General features: G+C 39.1%; 1 protein-coding gene across 2 annotated transcripts in view; it reads right to left on the reverse strand.

Annotated features, from left to right (window-relative positions):
* Nucleotides 1–20015, reverse strand: part of SGCG (sarcoglycan gamma) — a 415701-nt gene that overhangs the window by 40304 nt on the left and 355382 nt on the right. For both annotated transcript variants that reach the window (XM_073662216.1, XM_073662219.1), the window contains exon 6: nt 1377–1449. In XM_073662216.1, the coding sequence (XP_073518317.1) occupies nt 1377–1449 (73 nt within the window). The remainder of the gene's footprint in view (nt 1–1376; nt 1450–20015) is intronic.

Consider the following 20015-nt stretch of genomic DNA (forward strand, 5'->3'; position numbering starts at 1 on the left):
GGCGGGTATAAGTAGCCCATGTCCCTGAGTGTACCGTGTGGTGCTCACCCGTATGGCCGGTGACTCGGGGCCTTCTAGTGGCGTCCGCTCCACGACGGCGGTGCTGGTCCCACGTGTGTGACCGTGCCTTCGGGTTTCTTGGCCAGAGGACCTGAAATCCCCTGCCGGGCGGTTTCTGCTGCTGGGTAAAGATTAGTCCCCACAGCCTCGGACTCCGGGTCCGGTGATAGCTTCTCAGTCAGGGCGAGCTCTGCAGCTGCCAGCCCCTGACTCCTTATAGCACTGCTCCCACAGAGCTCCTGATGTTCTTCTCTTATATCTGCTGCTCTTCTCTGTCTCTACTTCTTCTCTACTCACTAACCCTGCCTCAGCCCTAGGTTTATATAGGGGAAGTCCTTCCCCTCCCAGGACTGGGCAGGAGGTGTGGCATGCATAGGATCCCTGACCAAGAGACCTCCCACCTGCTCTCAGACATAACATAGCTGTTACTGTGGAAACCAGACCCCTGGGGTGCCACATTTGGACTTCCAGCATGATTAGTTCTCTGATATATCTGTATGCTGTGCCGTGGCGGTTCACATGGTGAGGTCATGATGACATTATGACGTGCGTTGCCCAAGGCCTACTAAGCACCACATGGGACCCATGGTATGACTTCACGACATGTGCCGAGATGGCACTGTGTGTAGGAACGTCATAGGCCTAGTCGGCTAGAAGACCTGCCATGGAATAAAGCAGGCCGAAGAAGACGGGGGGAAACAATAAGAACACTGAATAGAAAGGGAAGGTCAGCTCACCTGTGAGATAAAGATACCAATTGCAAGATCCAGAAGAAAGCGAGATTCCAGTGTTTAAAACCATATTACATATTAAAATCCTGTAGAAAAAGTCCTTCCACCACCATAGAAAAAAGCATACGCGTTTCAGACAGGCCTAATATCAAAAAGAAGTGCTCTATAAGAACAGATGATGGGATGCGGGGTCGACGGGATAAGTGAGCGATGAGGTGAGTATTCATTTTTTTTCTTTTTTTTACTTTTGTGTCTCGCTACAGTTCAACTGGCCCCTATTTTACTGAATTTGTTAGGAGCGAATTGCAAAAAAAATTTGTATTCTGGAAAATACAAATTTTGGACAAATTTGAGGAGAATTCATTTTCCATTTGAATAAATGTGTTCCTCTCTATATGTCAGGTCATAAAAGTATGATAGATGCCTGCTCAACCTCTGAAGCCTAGATCCATCTCTAGAATGGGGTCTCCGCGTTCACCACTTTCCGAGGGGTGACCACCAGGCGTACATAGCTCTTTCCATTCATGTCTATGGGCTCTCCAAAAATGACAAATAGATTCATATAGAATCAGTAAAAATCGGTACCTGAGTTGTTTAGAGGACTCTGCTCTGACTAGAGGGGTCTCCACTGAATGTTCAAACAAAGCCCCTTCGGGTCCTGCAACAAAAAAACAGATTACAACATTAAAATAATATTCTTACCAGCGAGTTTGTGAAATCTGGACATCAACATCTTCAGTTTATGAAAGCGAGGTGATTCCTTTGATATACATCTTATTGTTTGCTATTTTGGTCGGCTCATTCGCCATTTTTTCCATGTATCTGTGTATTTTGGCATTTTTTACCTGTCTTTTTAATGTTATCTTATAAAAGCTACTTTATATGCATTGAATATATAATTACTTATATCACGTACACTCATTCTTGTTAATTCATTTTACATTAGTAGCAAAATAATTGAGATTTCAAAATCTCATTCACACAGTGCATTGTTCCCCTTACATTCTTTTGAGTTAGTTCCCACGATGAATAATTGGTTTGTTTTCGATGTTGTAAAGTTTCTAAACCATTTCGGCACCAATTAGCTACATTTGTTTACTTGAAATTTTTATTGTGTTTTGAGTTCATTTTTTACATGCGTTTTTATCACATTTTTTTTCAGCTGCAGTTTTTGTCTTCTTTTGATCTGTCATGTTCTAAATAAAACTGCCTTTACTTTGGAAACTTCCTCTTACTTGACTTTAATAAGAGTTTATTGATAAAGTCATGTCCCGATTACATGGGTTTTTGGTACATTTTGGTCCGCTACGGAAATGAACGAAAACGCATATGCATTTTTTATCTGTGGATTTTATTTACGGATTTTTATCCACATCAAAAACACCCCAAATAATCATTGTGGGAACTTAACTTAAAGCCAGTTACACATTTTGGCCCTGACTCATTAAGACTAGCAATGTTCACATCAGTCTTGAGGGGGGTGCAGGCTGGAGTCAGATGCTCCTGATACATTAAAGGGAATCTGTCAGCAGGTTTTTGCTACTTCATCTGACAGCAGCATAATGTAGGAAACGAGACCCTGAATCCAATGATATATCACTTAGTTTACTGAGTGCAGCCGTTTTGGCACAATCAGAGTTTCAGATTTAGCAATTCACCAGAGCTGAGAAAGCTAACCCCGCCCACACCAGGCTCTGGATGTACATTGTTTACGGAACGTGAGCTGCTTATCACAGAAGGGGGTGGAGTCAGACTAGCATGCTCGCGCTGCTGTGGATGCTGTAATCAGGGCAATGATAATCACTAGGTGATAAAACCTTCATTGTAAGTAAACAACAGCACACAGCCTGACATTTGACACATCCTTGAAATTTGTGTTTCACCCCTTACCTTATGCTGTCCTCAGAATACATAGCAAAAATCTGCTGACAGATTCCCTTTAAGAGGTACAAGCCTCTTTATAAATGAGGAGCGTCTGACAAGTAGTGTGCACCTTGCCAAAGATCTTTCTCCAGTCAGGGACTGGAGTATGATATCAGGTGGAATTCTCACCACAGCTTGTCAGTAATTAGAGGATCTGTGGCGTCATTCCCCCATTGTATGGAAAAGAGAGAATATGGACAATGCAAATAATGCAAAAAGAAAGAAACTGTTTATTAAGCCATCCTTTTCATCATGATAGTTCCAAAAAAAAAAAAAAATTATTTGTACATAAACATATACCATCCTTATCTTGTTTATGGTCCGATAAAATTGCACTTAAACATTCACCGACGTTTCGACCTGAGTAGGTCTTTATCAAGGCAATTGGATATTAGATCAATGTAGCTTTGTATAAGGTTATTCTATAATAGAAGAAAATATTGATTAACTAATCATATGTGAAGGAGAGAGGTAAACGATTGTAAACATATAGGAGTAAAAAGTGGTTTAGGGAAAAAGGAGAGAGGAAGAAGAAAAAGGAAAGGGGAATGGGGAGAAAAAGGGAAGGGGGAAAAAAGAGAAAGAAAAAAAATGAGTAGACAGATATCAATATATGAAAAAAGAGAAATGACAAATGCTATTTAATTCGCAATTGGGGCCCTTTTGTATACAAAAGTATATAGAGAAAGGGAGAATAGATATAATGAGGTCACAATTTATCATACAAGCATGAAACCATAAAATTTATAGACTTACTGGTATATGCTGTTGAAAGGATGTGAACTAATGGGGAAAGCCCTGATAGTACTAGGAAAAACCTGATGAAGGGAAAAAGGGAATTCTTTGAAAGGAATATCAGACCATAAGCCAGTCAATGGATACATGTCTAAAACTCACAAGCCGAACTATAGTGTTATAAAAACGTACCTGTAGGGGAAGAGAGTGCTGGCAAGGGGATACGTCCCAAAGCAGGAGCGGTAAGTGAAGTGATCATGAGGGTGTGCTATATATGCACGCAAATAGTTAAATCCTGTGTCCGCATCCAGTAGCGTGTCCGTGACCCACGTGCAAGTTCGGTAAATCCGGTGGAGTGCGTCGCTAAGAGCCCGAGTGACGTCATGGTACTTCCGGGAGAGCGCTTCCTGTCTGTGGAACGCACGGTGAACCGCATAGGGATTTCTAGCGTATGCTCACAATGTAATGGCAAGTGTAATAGAAAATAGGACGCACAGTATGGTGCAAAAAGAATCCTGGCACCTAATAATGGAAACGGAGATTGGACTCCAACAAAGTGATGAATGACCACTAGATAAAGGTCAATCTGGACAAATGGGAAGAGGGGAAGAAAGAAAAAAGAAAAAGGGGGAAAAAAGGGAAACAGGGGAAAAGAAAAGGGAAGGGAGGGAGAGGGGAAAAAAAGGGAGGAAGGGAGAAAACTCTTGCTAAATATGCGTCTGTAGAAAAGAAAAAAAGAAAGAGAAGAAAAAAAAGGGAAAAATATAAATTACAAATTACATAACAACTGAAACTCATTATATATGCAGGTACAGAATCATATAAAGAATGTAAATAACAGTGAAGTATAATAAAAGTCAAACATATCTACAAATACAGAGTCATAATATTTATGGATATATTCAGTAATAATGGGTCTCGTACTCCCTATTCAAACCACCAGGGGATAAAGTTTGTAAAGTGTGTATCCAATAGGATTCTCGTTCTTTTAGTTTAGCAACACGATTGCCTCCTCTTCTATTGATAGGGATGTGATCAATCACTTGAAACCTAAGTTGCGAAATTGTGTGCGACATTGATATAAAATGGGCTGGAATAGGTAACATCATGCGGGAGCACCTGATAGTAGACTTGTGTTGAGAAATACGGTCTCGGATATGTTGGGTGGTCTCACCAACATATCCGAGACCGCAGGGACACTTAATCAAGTAAACCACGTAGCTGGAATCACATGAAAAGTATCCCTGTATAGGGTATCTTTTCCCTGAACGGGGATGTGTAAAAGAATCACCTTTGGTGATATTTGAACATTGGGGGCATGATAAACAGGGAAAAGTGCCTCGGCGTGGAGTGGCCAGAGACCGTTGAATTGGTCCTGTCTGCTTAGATCCGATGTCAGCACGAACGAGAAAATCTCGTATATTGCGAGTTCTTTTATAACAACAAAGGGGAGTGGAGCTAAATTCAGAAATTGTAGGATAGGATTCTTTCAATAAGGGCCAATGTTGTTCAATACATTTGTAGATAACTCTACTAAATGGATGGTATGTGTTGACAAATGTAATACGAGAATTTTTAATTTTTTTAGTATGGTATCTTGTCTGTCGTAGGGTTTCAGCAGGGTAGCCTCTTTGTCGAAATTTAGAATCCATCTCTGAATGTCTTATGTGTTTCACCGTGTCATTGGATACAATACGATCAACTCTGCAATGTTGTGACTTAGGTAATGATTTCTTCACATGTCGTGGATGACAACTAGAATACAGCAAAAGGCTGTTTCTGTCAGTAGGTTTAGTGTATAAGTCACTCTCAAGTGCTCCCGTATGGAGCAGCGTAATAGTTGTGTCCAAAAAGTGAATAAAATGTGGATCACTGTGTCGGGTAAAGGTCAAACCTGGGACTCTCGTGTTAAGATAATCGAAAAAAAGAGTAAACTCTATATTGGTGCCAGTCCAGATCAAAAAAATATCGTCTATAAACCGTTTCCAGTAATAGACATTAGTTTGATAGAGATGGTGATTATATACGTAGTTGTTTTCAAAATCAGCCATATAGATGTTAGCGTAAGGGGGTGCCACATTGGACCCCATTGCAGTACCCCTAATTTGTAGAAAAAATTGATCACCGAACAGAAAAAAATTTTTTTTCAGAATGATATCTAGTAGATCTACACAGAAATCAGTTTGTTGTGTTGTGAATTCTGTCTGGGTATTGAGGAAGTTAGTAATGGCTTGGATTCCTCTATCATGATCAATGCTGGTATAGAGACTGTTGACATCAATAGTAACAAGTATACTATTGGTAGGGATTGGGCCCAGTGCCTTGATAGTAGATAAAAAATGAGTTGTGTCCTTCAAATAAGAGGCAATACGTGGCATATATGGGGTGAGGATCTTCTCCAAAGTTATGGCGAGTGAAGATAGGAGAGAGTCGGTCGAGGCAACAATTGGTCTCCCTGGTGGTGTCTGTAAGTTCTTGTGTATCTTTGGTAATGTATAGAAAACGGGGATAACGGGGTGATTATTGACCAAAAATTCCGCCAGTTTAGTGTCAATGGACCCAACTTGTACATGTTTCTTGATTAAATTGGCAATAAGACCAGATATTTCGGAGGTAGGATTAGAAGATAGAGGTAGGTATGTATCTCTATCCAATAGTTGTGTTTGTATCTCTGCAATGTAGTAATTACGGTCCATTACTACCAATGCGCCCCCTTTATCAGCAGGTTTTATGATTAAGTCTTTTCTATGTTTTAATGAGGAAAGAGCACTTGTTTCCTCTATAGTGAGGTTATTTTTATTATGAAACTCACCACGTTTGACTGCATCTAAGAACCTATTAATATCCCTCTGTACTAGGTCTATGTATGTTTCCACGTGATAGTAAGACCTGGGAGGCTGGAAACGACTGGAAATATTCAGTTTTAGGTCTTTGAGATGAAACATATTAGTTTTATCACTATGTTGGTCGACAAGATGATCAGTACAATATTTGTCTGATGAAAAAGACATAGTGATAAAACTAATATGTTTCATCTCAAAGACCTAAAACTGAATATTTCCAGTCGTTTCCAGCCTCCCAGGTCTTACTATCACGTGGAAACATACATAGACCTAGTACAGAGGGATATTAATAGGTTCTTAGATGCAGTCAAACGTGGTGAGTTTCATAATAAAAATAACCTCACTATAGAGGAAACAAGTGCTCTTTCCTCATTAAAACATAGAAAAGACTTAATCATAAAACCTGCTGATAAAGGGGGCGCATTGGTAGTAATGGACCGTACTTACTACATTGCAGAGATACAAACACAACTATTGGATAGAGATACATACCTACCTCTATCTTCTAATCCTACCTCCGAAATATCTGGTCTTATTGCCAATTTAATCAAGAAACATGTACAAGTTGGGTCCATTGACACTAAACTGGCGGAATTTTTGGTCAATAATCACCCCGTTATCCCCGTTTTCTATACATTACCAAAGATACACAAGAACTTACAGACACCACCAGGGAGACCAATTGTTGCCTCGACCGACTCTCTCCTATCTCCACTCGCCATAACTTTGGAGAAGATCCTCACCCCATATATGCCACGTATTGCCTCTTATTTGAAGGACACAACTCATTTTTTATCTACTATCAAGGCACTGGGCCCAATCCCTACCAATAGTATACTTGTTACTATTGATGTCAACAGTCTCTATACCAGCATTGATCATGATAGAGGAATCCAAGCCATTACTAACTTCCTCAATACCCAGACAGAATTCACAACACAACAAACTGATTTCTGTGTAGATCTACTAGATATCATTCTGAAAAAAAAAATTTTTCTGTTCGGTGATCAATTTTTTCTACAAATTAGGGGTACTGCAATGGGGTCCAATGTGGCACCCCCTTACGCTAACATCTATATGGCTGATTTTGAAAACAACTACGTATATAATCACCATCTCTATCAAACTAATGTCTATTACTGGAAACGGTTTATAGACGATATTTTTTTGATCTGGACTGGCACCAATATAGAGTTTACTCTTTTTTTCGATTATCTTAACACGAGAGTCCCAGGTTTGACCTTTACCCGACACAGTGATCCACATTCTATTCACTTTTTGGACACAACTATTACGCTGCTCCATACGGGAGCACTTGAGAGTGACTTATACACTAAACCTACTGACAGAAACAGCCTTTTGCTGTATTCTAGTTGTCATCCACGACATGTGAAGAAATCATTACCTAAGTCACAACATTGCAGAGTTGATCGTATTGTATCCAATGACACGGTGAAACACATAAGACATTCAGAGATGGATTCTAAATTTCGACAAAGAGGCTACCCTGCTGAAACCCTACGACAGACAGGATACCATACTAAAAAAATTAAAAATTCTCGTATTACATTTGTCAACACATACCATCCATTTAGTAGAGTTATCTACAAATGTATTGAACAACATTGGCCCTTATTGAAAGAATCCTATCCTACAATTTCTGAATTTAGCTCCACTCCCCTTTGTTGTTATAAAAGAACTCGCAATATACGAGATTTTCTCGTTCGTGCTGACATCGGATCTAAGCAGACAGGACCAATTCAACGGTCTCTGGCCACTCCACGCCGAGGCACTTTTCCCTGTTTATCATGCCCCCAATGTTCAAATATCACCAAAGGTGATTCTTTTACACATCCCCGTTCAGGGAAAAGATACCCTATACAGGGATACTTTTCATGTGATTCCAGCTACGTGGTTTACTTGATTAAGTGTCCCTGCGGTCTCGGATATGTTGGTGAGACCACCCAACATATCCGAGACCGTATTTCTCAACACAAGTCTACTATCAGGTGCTCCCGCATGATGTTACCTATTCCAGCCCATTTTATATCAATGTCGCACACAATTTCGCAACTTAGGTTTCAAGTGATTGATCACATCCCTATCAATAGAAGAGGAGGCAATCGTGTTGCTAAACTAAAAGAACGAGAATCCTATTGGATACACACTTTACAAACTTTATCCCCTGGTGGTTTGAATAGGGAGTACGAGACCCATTATTACTGAATATATCCATAAATATTATGACTCTGTATTTGTAGATATGATTGACTTTTATTATACTTCACTGTTATTTACATTCTTTATATGATTCTGTACCTGCATATATAATGAGTTTCAGTTGTTATGTAATTTGTAATTTATATTTTTCCCTTTTTTTTCTTCTCTTTCTTTTTTTCTTTTCTACAGACGCATATTTAGCAAGAGTTTTCTCCCTTCCTCCCTTTTTTTCCCCTCTCCCTCCCTTCCCTTTTCTTTTCCCCTGTTTCCCTTTTTTCCCCCTTTTTCTTTTTTCTTTCTTCCCCTCTTCCCATTTGTCCAGATTGACCTTTATCTAGTGGTCATTCATCACTTTGTTGGAGTCCAATCTCCGTTTCCATTATTAGGTGCCAGGATTCTTTTTGCACCATACTGTGCGTCCTATTTTCTATTACACTTGCCATTACATTGTGAGCATACGCTAGAAATCCCTATGCGGTTCACCGTGCGTTCCACAGACAGGAAGCGCTCTCCCGGAAGTACCATGATGTCACTCGGGCTCTTAGCGACGCACTCCACCGGATTTACCGAACTTGCACGTGGGTCACGGACACGCTACTGGATGCGGACACAGGATTTAACTATTTGCGTGCATATATAGCACACCCTCATGATCACTTCACTTACCGCTCCTGCTTTGGGACGTATCCCCTTGCCAGCACTCTCTTCCCCTACAGGTACGTTTTTATAACACTATAGTTCGGCTTGTGAGTTTTAGACATGTATCCATTGACTGGCTTATGGTCTGATATTCCTTTCAAAGAATTCCCTTTTTCCCTTCATCAGGTTTTTCCTAGTACTATCAGGGCTTTCCCCATTAGTTCACATCCTTTCAACAGCATATACCAGTAAGTCTATAAATTTTATGGTTTCATGCTTGTATGATAAATTGTGACCTCATTATATCTATTCTCCCTTTCTCTATATACTTTTGTATACAAAAGGGCCCCAATTGCGAATTAAATAGCATTTGTCATTTCTCTTTTTTCATATATTGATATCTGTCTACTCATTTTTTTTCTTTCTCTTTTTTCCCCCTTCCCTTTTTCTCCCCATTCCCCTTTCCTTTTTCTTCTTCCTCTCTCCTTTTTCCCTAAACCACTTTTTACTCCTATATGTTTACAATCGTTTACCTCTCTCCTTCACATATGATTAGTTAATCAATATTTTCTTCTATTATAGAATAACCTTATACAAAGCTACATTGATCTAATATCCAATTGCCTTGATAAAGACCTACTCAGGTCGAAACGTCGGTGAATGTTTAAGTGCAATTTTATCGGACCATAAACAAGATAAGGATGGTATATGTTTATGTACAAATAATTTTTTTTTTTTGGAACTATCATGATGAAAAGGATGGCTTAATAAACAGTTTCTTTCTTTTTGCATTATTTGCATTGTCCATATTCTCTCTTTTCCATGGTGTGCCGAGGTTTTTTCTTATATTATTAGACTTTATATTACCTCTGAGCACCCATACCAAAAAATACAGTGAGCGACCCCTTATTTTGTACATTCCCCCATTGTATCACAGTCCTGCCACAGGCTCCCCCAATTTTGGCGAAGCTGGCCAAAACTGGTGCAAATACGCCAAAAATTCACTGTAAAAAACTAACGACTGGCTCAAGTTACATCCTTCTGTTCAGATTCAAGGCAATATAAGTGCTAGGTTATAATTTTATACAGATATTCTGATGTTCTTTTTTTTCTCAAAAGCCCAGGCCATCAATTAAACCATCTAATTGGACCACAGGAGGTTTGGCATTTTGGATAATTATTTTTCATTCCAAGTTTGGGCTTTATGGCTTTATTTCTGCCTAGGATACAGATGTAAAACCGGTGGTGATTACATGGCATTAGAGCTCCACATATCCCTTAGGATGAATCCTGAATAATTTTCACATGAGCTTTTTCAGGGATATTATATCTGTATAACCGAGAATGGATTCATAGCAAATGTGAAGTAGAGATTTGTGGCTGAGTCTATTCTCCATGTTCTCTGTCCTTCATAATTTCTTTAGGTTTTTAGAGTCCAAGACACACGATGAACTGGACCAAAGCAATAGGGTATTTCCCCCAAAAAATAATCCATATTTTATGATCTGCACATCACATTTTGCATTTAAGGCCAATAAACCCAAAGTTTAGTTAGCAGTTTCTATATTTTTGTTTTATTTTCTGTTTGAAAAAAAAATTGCAACAGCAGAAAATATGATAAAATAGTAAAATGATCATTGCTGACATGCTCAATTTCTGCTGCTGCTGCAGCACTAAAGCTCCAGAGGTCCCTTCCCTGGCGGTCTTTGTTTACTTTCTTGCAGTTACGATGTCTCATATATTCACGTGAGGTTCAACCAATCATTGCCAGTGACTGAATGAAAGATCAAGTGAATTAATGACACACTATCACTGCAGAGAGAAAAGAATGGCGATCACTGGAGTTGTTGCTAATTGACCAGGTGAGTATTGTGAACTGTTGTGATGATACAGTGGTGTTTTGCTTCATACACTGTTTACATCTACCTTTTACTGGAGCTGGTAACAACTGATCAGTGTGGGTGCTGGACACCACAAAACTGATATTCATGACATATCCCAAGGATAGGGTGAGAGAAAGAATGGATCAGAAGACAGCTGTGTAAAGTAGAAGCTGTCCGAAATATAAAGTGATGGGAGAACATACAATGAGAACATGAGAAAGCCCAACAGGAAGTGTCAGACAAAGGCTCCTACTAATATGGATCACAGCAATTCCAATAATACTATAATTAACAGCATTGCCAAGAAATGGATTCTAAAGACTCTTGAAGAACTAATGTAAGAAGATGGACAAATGGAAGATTTCTACAGTCGATGTACAACACGATGTCCGAAAGTCAGCACCCCCATCTACTGGCCAAAGGTTGTAGGACAAGAGAAAGCGGAAAGGATGTCATCATCAGGAACTGCATAACGAAGTGCCTGATTCCTGAGGGAAAGAGATTGGAGGAGACACCAGGTCAGATGACAGCTGTGGTGCAGTTAATCATTCTAAAAGGCCCAGGAGGACAGGGAAGAAGAGGAGTCGGAGCCTGAACCTGTAGCAGGATGGACATGTGGTGCAATGAGTTTGGCTTGTGGTAGCCATTTTGAGTGGCCAACCCTAGGTGAAGAGTCGAGTGTCCAGCCCCGAGTGAAAAGTCGAGTGACCACACCCGAGTGAAAAGTCGATTGACCAGACCTGAGTGAAGAATCGAGAGACCGGATCTGAGTGAAGAATTGAGTAACCAGAGCTAAGGATCCGAGCCGAGGGAGCAGAGCCAGAGCCGAGAGAGACGACCAGGCCGTTGAAGAGGGCTTAATGTACCTGGACACCCAGAGGTTTTTATTCCTCTCTCAGCTCTCCCTAGCAGTCAATCACAGAGTCCCATCTCTCTCACTGTACAAGAAGTTATATGATTTATGTACCAAATGTTAATCTGACCATCAAACAGACCTGAGCCATCACTCTGTGGATGATAATGGTGGCAGTGAGGGAGGAAGTAGCTAGCTTCTCCTCTTACTTGGGTTTCTCTATATATGGTAGCTTTAGAGTTAGAGAAAAGAAAGCTAATGTTCATAAGAGGGAATCTATATTGAGCTACACACACTCACTTACTGGCATAATATTACACACTAGAAGACTCTTTGTAGGAAGCAATACTTTTTTTACTGTAAATATTAACAGGGTAATTACATTTTTCTTTAATCAATCTGTGATCAGCAGAAATCCTGATGGGATTTATTTACTTCATTTTTATTGAAGTCCAATTGTAATTTAATATTGCAGTATAAATACTGGGAGAGATTATTGTTCCTTTAATGTCAGGTTTTACATATTAGATATTTTCTTTCTTCATGAAGTATGTATTGGTACAATCTGTATTAAAACAGTGTTTTCATTAAATCTCGATTTCATTAAGAACAGAATAAAATTGGATCTGCAGTTATCTGAAAACTTCTGTGTAATGTATAGTGCACAATATACAATGTCCTGTAATATACACATAGATGAAACTGTAACGTCCAGTTCTCATCCACCTCAATAATACAGCAGAGGGTGTTATATCCTCGGTCAGGATCACTGGGGATAGAGATATGGCTTGGACAGTCAGCGTAAGTGCCATGTTTTTCCTGTGAGTCCATATGAGCAGAGATCGTGTGTGCAATGTCTGTGTGTGCAGAGATCTTGTGTGCAGAGGTTGTATATGCAGAGATTATGTGTGCAGAGATTGTATTTCCAGAGATTATATAAGCAGAGATTGTATATCCAGAGATTATATATGCAGAGATTGTATATCCAGAGATTATGTGTGCAAAGATTGTATATGCAGAGATTATATATGCAGAGATTGTATATACAGAGATTATGTGTGCAGAGATTATACATGCAGAGATTGTATATGCAGGTTAGTGTGCGCAGAGATAGTGTGTGCAGAAATCGTGTATGCAGATGTCGTATATTCAGAGATTGTATATGCAGAGATTGTGTGAGCAGAGATCATGTTTGCTGAGATTGTATATGCAGATTCATGTGTAGAGATCATGTGTGCAGAGATTATGTGTGCAGAGATTGTGTGTGCAGAGATTATATATGTAGAAATCGTGTGTGCAAAGATCGTGTGTGCAGAGATTATATATGTAGAAATCGTGTGTGCAAAGATTGTGTGTGCAGAGATTATATATGTAGAAATTGTGTGTGCAGAGATTGTGTGTGCAGAGATCGTGTGTGCAGAGATTATATATGTAGAAATCGTGTGTGCAGAAATCATATGTGAAGAGATTATATATGTAGAAATCGTGTGTGCAGAGATCGTGTGTGCAGAGATTATATATGCAGAAATTGTGTGTGCAGACATCGTGTGTGGTGAGATCGTGTGTGGAGAGATTATATGTGTAGAAATCGTGTGTGAAGAGATTATATATGTAGAAATCGTGTGTGCAGAGATTATATATGTAGAAATCGTGTGTGCAGAGATTATATATGTAGAAATTGTGTGTACAGAGATTGTGTGTTCAGAGATTATATATGTAGAAATTGTGTGTGCAGAGATTATACATGTAGAAATCGTGTGTGCAGAGATTATACATGTAGAAATCGTGTGTGCAGAGATTGTGTGTGCAGAGATTGTGTATGTAGAAATCGTGTGTGCAGAGATTATATATGTAGAAATTGTGTGTGCAGAGATTATAATATATGTAGAAATTGTGTGTGCAGAGATCGTGTGTGCAGAGATCGTGTGTGCAGAGATCGTGTGTACAGAGATCGTGTGTGCAGAGATTATATATGTAGAAATTGTGTGTGCAGAGTTCGTGTGTGTAGAGATCGTGTGTGCAGAGATCGTGTGTGCAGATATCGTGTGTGCAGATATCGTGTGTGGAGAGATCGTGTGTGGAGAGATCATATGTGTAGAAATCGTGTGTGCAGAGATAGTGTGTGCAGAGATTATATATGTAGAGATCGTGTGTGCAGAGATCGTGTGTGCAGAAATCGTGTGTGCAGAGATTATATATGTAGAAATTGTGTGTGCAGAGATTATAATATATGTAGAAATTGTGTGTGCAGAGATCGTGTGTGCAGAGATCGTGTGTGCAGAGATCGTGTGTGCAGAGATTATATATGTAGAAATCGTGTGTGCAGAGATCATATGTGCAGAGATTATATATGTAGAAATTGTATGTGCAGAGATCGTGTGTGCAGAGATTATATATGTAGAAATCGTGTGTGCAGAGGTTGTGTGTGCAGAGATTATATATGTAGAAATCGTGTGTGCAGAAATCATATGTGAAGAGATTATATATGTAGAAATCGTGTGTGCAGAGATCGTGTGTGCAGAGATTATATATGCAGAAATTGTGTGTGCAGACATCGTGTGTGGTGAGATCGTGTGTGGAGAGATTATATGTGTAGAAATCGTGTGTGAAGAGATTATATATGTAGAAATCGTGTGTGCAGAGATTATATATGTAGAAATCGTGTGTGCAGAGATTATATATGTAGAAATTGTGTGTACAGAGATTGTGTGTGCAGAGATTGTGTATGTAGAAATCGTGTGTGCAGAGATTATATATGTAGAAATTGTGTGTGCAGAGATCGTGTGTGCAGAGATCGTGTGTACAGAGATCGTGTGTGCAGAGATTATATATGTAGAAATTGTGTGTGCAGAGTTCGTGTGTGTAGAGATCGTGTGTGCAGATATCGTGTGTGCAGATATCGTGTGTGGAAAGATCGTGTGTGGAGAGATCATATGTGTAGAAATCGTGTGTGCAGAGATCGTGTGTGCAGAGATTATATATGTAGAGATCGTGTGTGCAGAGATCGTGTGTGCAGAAATCGTGTGTGCAGAGATTATATATGTAGAAATTGTGTGTGCAGAGATTATAATATATGTAGAAATTGTGTGTGCAGAGATCGTGTGTGCAGAGATCGTGTGTGCAGAGATTATATATGTAGAAATCGTGTGTGCAGAGATCATATGTGCAGAGATTATATATGTAGAAATTGTATGTGCAGAGATCGTGTGTGCAGAGATTATATATGTAGAAATCGTGTGTGCAGAGATTATATATGTAGAAATTGTGTGTGCAGAGATCGTGTGTGCAGAGATCGTGTGTGCAGAGATTATATATGTAGAAATCGTGTGTGCAGAGATTATATACACGTCGTAATCGTGAGTGCAGGGATCGTATGTGCAGAGATCTTATATGTAGAAATTGTGTGTGCAGAGATCGTGTGTGCAGTTATCGTGTGTGCAGATATCGTGTGTGGAGAGATTATATGTGTAGAAATCGTGTGTGCAGAGATCGTGTGTGCAGAGATTATATATGTAGAGATCGTGTGTGCAGAGATCGTGTGTGTGCAGAAATCGTGTGTGCAGAGATTATATATGTAAAAATAGTGTGTGCAGAGATTGTGTGTGCAGAGATTATATATGTAGAAATCGTGTGTGCAGAGATTATATATGTAGAAATCGTGTGTGCAGAGATTGTGTGTTCAGAGATTATATACGTAGAAATCGTGCGTGCAGTGATTATATATGTAGAAATCGTGTGTGCAGAGATTATATATGTAGAAATCGTGTGTGCAGAGATTGTGTGTGCAGAGATTATATATGTAAAAATCGTGTGTGCAGAGATTATATATGTAGAAATCGTGTGTGCAGAGATTGTGTGTTCAGAGATTATATATGTAGAAATCGTGTGTGCAGTGATTATATATGTAGAAATCGTGTGTGCAGAGATTATATATGTAGAAATCGTGTGTGCAGAGATCGTGTGTGCAGAGATTATATATGTAGAAATCGTGTGTGCAGAGATCGTGTGTGCAGAGATTATATATGTAGAAATCGTGTGTGCAGAGATTATATATGTAGAAATCGTGTGTGCAGAGATTGTGTGTGCAGAGATTGTGTATGTAGAAATCGTGTGTGCAGAGATCGTGTGTGCAGAGATTATATATGTAGAAATTGTGTGTGCAGAGATTATATATGTAGAAATTGTGTGTGCAGAGATCGTGTGTGCAGAGATTATATATGTAGAAATCGTGTGTGCAGAGATTATATATGTAGAAATCGTGTGTGCAGAGATTATATATGTAGAAATCGTGTGTAAAGAGATCGTGTGTGCAGAGATTATATATGTAGAAATTGTGTGTGCAGAGATTGTGTATGTAGAAATCGTGTGTGCAGAGATTATATATGTAGAAATCGTGTGTGCAGAGATCGTGTGTGCAGAGATTATATATGAAGAAATCGTGTATGCAGAGATTGTGTGTGCAGAGATTGTGTGTGCAGAGATTGTGTATGTAGAAATCGTGTGTGCAGAGATTATATATGTAGAAATTGTGTGTGCAGAGATCGTGTGTGCAGAGATCGTGTGTACAGAGATCGTGTGTGCAGAGATTATATATGTAGAAATTGTGTCTGCAGAGTTCGTGTGTGTAGAGATCGTGTGTGCAGATATCGTGTGTGCAGATATCGTGTGTGGAAAGATCGTGTGTGGAGAGATCATATGTGTAGAAATCGTGTGTGCAGAGATCGTGTGTGCAGAGATTATATATGTAGAGATCGTGTGTGCAGAGATCGTGTGTGCAGAAATCGTGTGTGCAGAGATTATATATGTAGAAATTGTGTGTGCAGAGATTATAATATATGTAGAAATTGTGTGTGCAGAGATCGTGTGTGCAGAGATCGTGTGTGCAGAGATCGTGTGTGCAGAGATTATATATGTAGAAATCGTGTGTGCAGAGATCATATGTGCAGAGATTATATATGTAGAAATTGTATGTGCAGAGATCGTGTGTGCAGAGATTATATATGTAGAAATCGTGTGTGCAGAGATTATATATGTAGAAATTGTGTGTGCAGAGATCGTGTGTGCAGAGATCGTGTGTGCAGAGATTATATATGTAGAAATCGTGTGTGCAGAGATTATATACACGTCGTAATCGTGAGTGCAGGGATCGTATGTGCAGAGATCTTATATGTAGAAATTGTGTGTGCAGAGATCGTGTGTGCAGTTATCGTGTGTGCAGATATCGTGTGTGGAGAGATTATATGTGTAGAAATCGTGTGTGCAGAGATCGTGTGTGCAGAGATTATATATGTAGAGATCGTGTGTGCAGAGATCGTGTGTGTGCAGAAATCGTGTGTGCAGAGATTATATATGTAAAAATAGTGTGTGCAGAGATTGTGTGTGCAGAGATTATATATGTAGAAATCGTGTGTGCAGAGATTATATATGTAGAAATCGTGTGTGCAGAGATTGTGTGTTCAGAGATTATATACGTAGAAATCGTGCGTGCAGTGATTATATATGTAGAAATCGTGTGTGCAGAGATTATATATGTAGAAATCGTGTGTGCAGAGATTGTGTGTGCAGAGATTATATATGTAAAAATCGTGTGTGCAGAGATTATATATGTAGAAATCGTGTGTGCAGAGATTGTGTGTTCAGAGATTATATATGTAGAAATCGTGTGTGCAGTGATTATATATGTAGAAATCGTGTGTGCAGAGATTATATATGTAGAAATCGTGTGTGCAGAGATCGTGTGTGCAGAGATTATATATGTAGAAATCGTGTGTGCAGAGATCGTGTGTGCAGAGATTATATATGTAGAAATCGTGTGTGCAGAGATTATATATGTAGAAATCGTGTGTGCAGAGATTGTGTGTGCAGAGATTGTGTATGTAGAAATCGTGTGTGCAGAGATCGTGTGTGCAGAGATTATATATGTAGAAATTGTGTGTGCAGAGATTATATATGAAGAAATTGTGTGTGCAGAGATCGTGTGTGCAGAGATTATATATGTAGAAATCGTGTGTGCAGAGATTATATATGTAGAAATCGTGTGTGCAGAGATTATATATGTAGAAATCGTGTGTAAAGAGATCGTGTGTGCAGAGATTATATATGTAGAAATTGTGTGTGCAGAGATTGTGTATGTAGAAATCGTGTGTGCAGAGATTATATATGTAGAAATCGTGTGTGCAGAGATCGTGTGTGCAGAGATTATATATGAAGAAATCGTGTATGCAGAGATTGTGTGTGCAGAGATTGTGTATGTAGAAATCGTGTGTGCAGAGATCGCGTGTCCAGAGATTATATATGTAGAAATCGTGTGTGCAGAGATCGCGTGTGCAGAGATTATATATGTAGAAATTGGGTGTGCAGAGATCGTGTGTGCAGAGATTATATATGTAGAAATTGTGTGTGCAGAGATTATATATGTAGAAATCGTGTGTGCAGAGATTATATATGTAGAAATCGTGGGTGCAGAGATCGTGTGTGCAGAGATTATATATGTAGAAATCATGTGTGCAGAGATTATATATGTAGAAATCATGTGTGCAGAGATTATATATGTAGAAATCGTGTGTGCAGAGTTTATATATGTAGAAATCGTGTGTGCAGAGATTATATTTGTAAAAATCGTGTGTGCAGAGATCGTGTGTGCAGAGATTATATATGTAGAAATCGTGTGTGCAGAGATTGTGTATGTAGAAATCGTGTGTGCAGAGATCGTGTGTGCAGAGATTATATATGTAGAAATTGTGTGTGCAGAGATTATATATGTAGAAATAGTGTGTGCAGAGATTGTGTGTGCAGAGATTGTGTATGTAGAAATCGTGTGTGCAGAGATCGTGTGTTCAGAGATTATATATGTAGAAATTGTGTGTGCAGAGATTATATATGTAGAAATTATGTGTGCAGAGATCGTGTGTGCAGAGATTATATCTGTAGAAATCGTGTGTGCAGAGATTATATATGTAGAAATCGTGTGCAGAGATTGTGTATGTAGAAATCGTGTGTGCAGAGATCGTGTGTGCAGAGATTATATATGTAGAAATTGTGTGTGCAGAGATTATATATGTAGAAATTGTGTATGCAGAGATCGTGTGTGCAGAGATTATATATGTAGAAATCGTGTGTGCAGAGATTATATATGTAGAAATCGTGTGTGCAGAGATTATACATGTAGAAATCGTGTGTACAGAGATCGTGTGTGCAGAGATTATATATGTAGAAATTGTGTGTGCAGAGATTGTGTATGTAGAAATCGTGTGTGCAGAGATCATATATGTAGAAATCGTGTGTGCAGAGATCGTGTGTGCAGAGATTATATATGAAGAAATCATGTATGCAGAGATTGTGTGTGCAGAGATTGTGTATGTAGAAATTGTGTGTGCAGAGATCGCGTGTCCAGAGATTATATATGTAGAAATCGTGTGTGCAGAGATCGTGTGTGCAGAGATTATATATGTAGAGATCGTGTGTGCAGAGATCGTGTGTGCAGAAATCGTGTGTGCAGAGATTATATATGTAAAAATCGTGTGTGCAGAGATTGTGTGTGCAGAGATTATATATGTAGAAATCGTGTGTGCAGAGATTATATATGTAGAAATCGTGTGTGCAGAGATTGTGTGTTGAGAGATTATATATGTAGAAATCGTGCGTGCAGTGATTATATATGTAGAAATCGTGTGTGCAGAGATTATATATGTAGAAATCGTGTGTGCAGAGATTGTGTGTGCAGAGATTATATATGTAAAAATCGTGTGTGCAGAGATTATATATGTAGAAATCGTGTGTGCAGAGATTGTGTGTTCAGAGATTATATATGTAGAAATCGTGTGTGCAGTGATTATATATGTAGAAATCGTGTGTGCAGAGATTATATATGTAGAAATCGTGTGTGCAGAGATCGTGTGTGCAGAGATTATATATGTAGAAATCGTGTGTGCAGAGATCATGTGTGCAGAGATTATATATGTAGAAATCGTGTGTGCAGAGATTATATATGTAGAAATCGTGTGTGCAGAGATTGTGTGTGCAGAGATTGTGTATGTAGAAATCGTGTGTGCAGAGATCGTGTGTGCAGAGATTATATATGTAGAAATTGTGTGTGCAGAGATTATATATGTAGAAATTGTGTGTGCAG

This window comes from Phyllobates terribilis, unplaced genomic scaffold (assembly GCF_046119375.1).
Source record: "Phyllobates terribilis strain yellow unplaced genomic scaffold, ASM4611937v1 Scaffold_2__4_contigs__length_985480577, whole genome shotgun sequence".
Lineage (NCBI taxonomy): Eukaryota > Metazoa > Chordata > Amphibia > Anura > Dendrobatidae > Phyllobates > Phyllobates terribilis.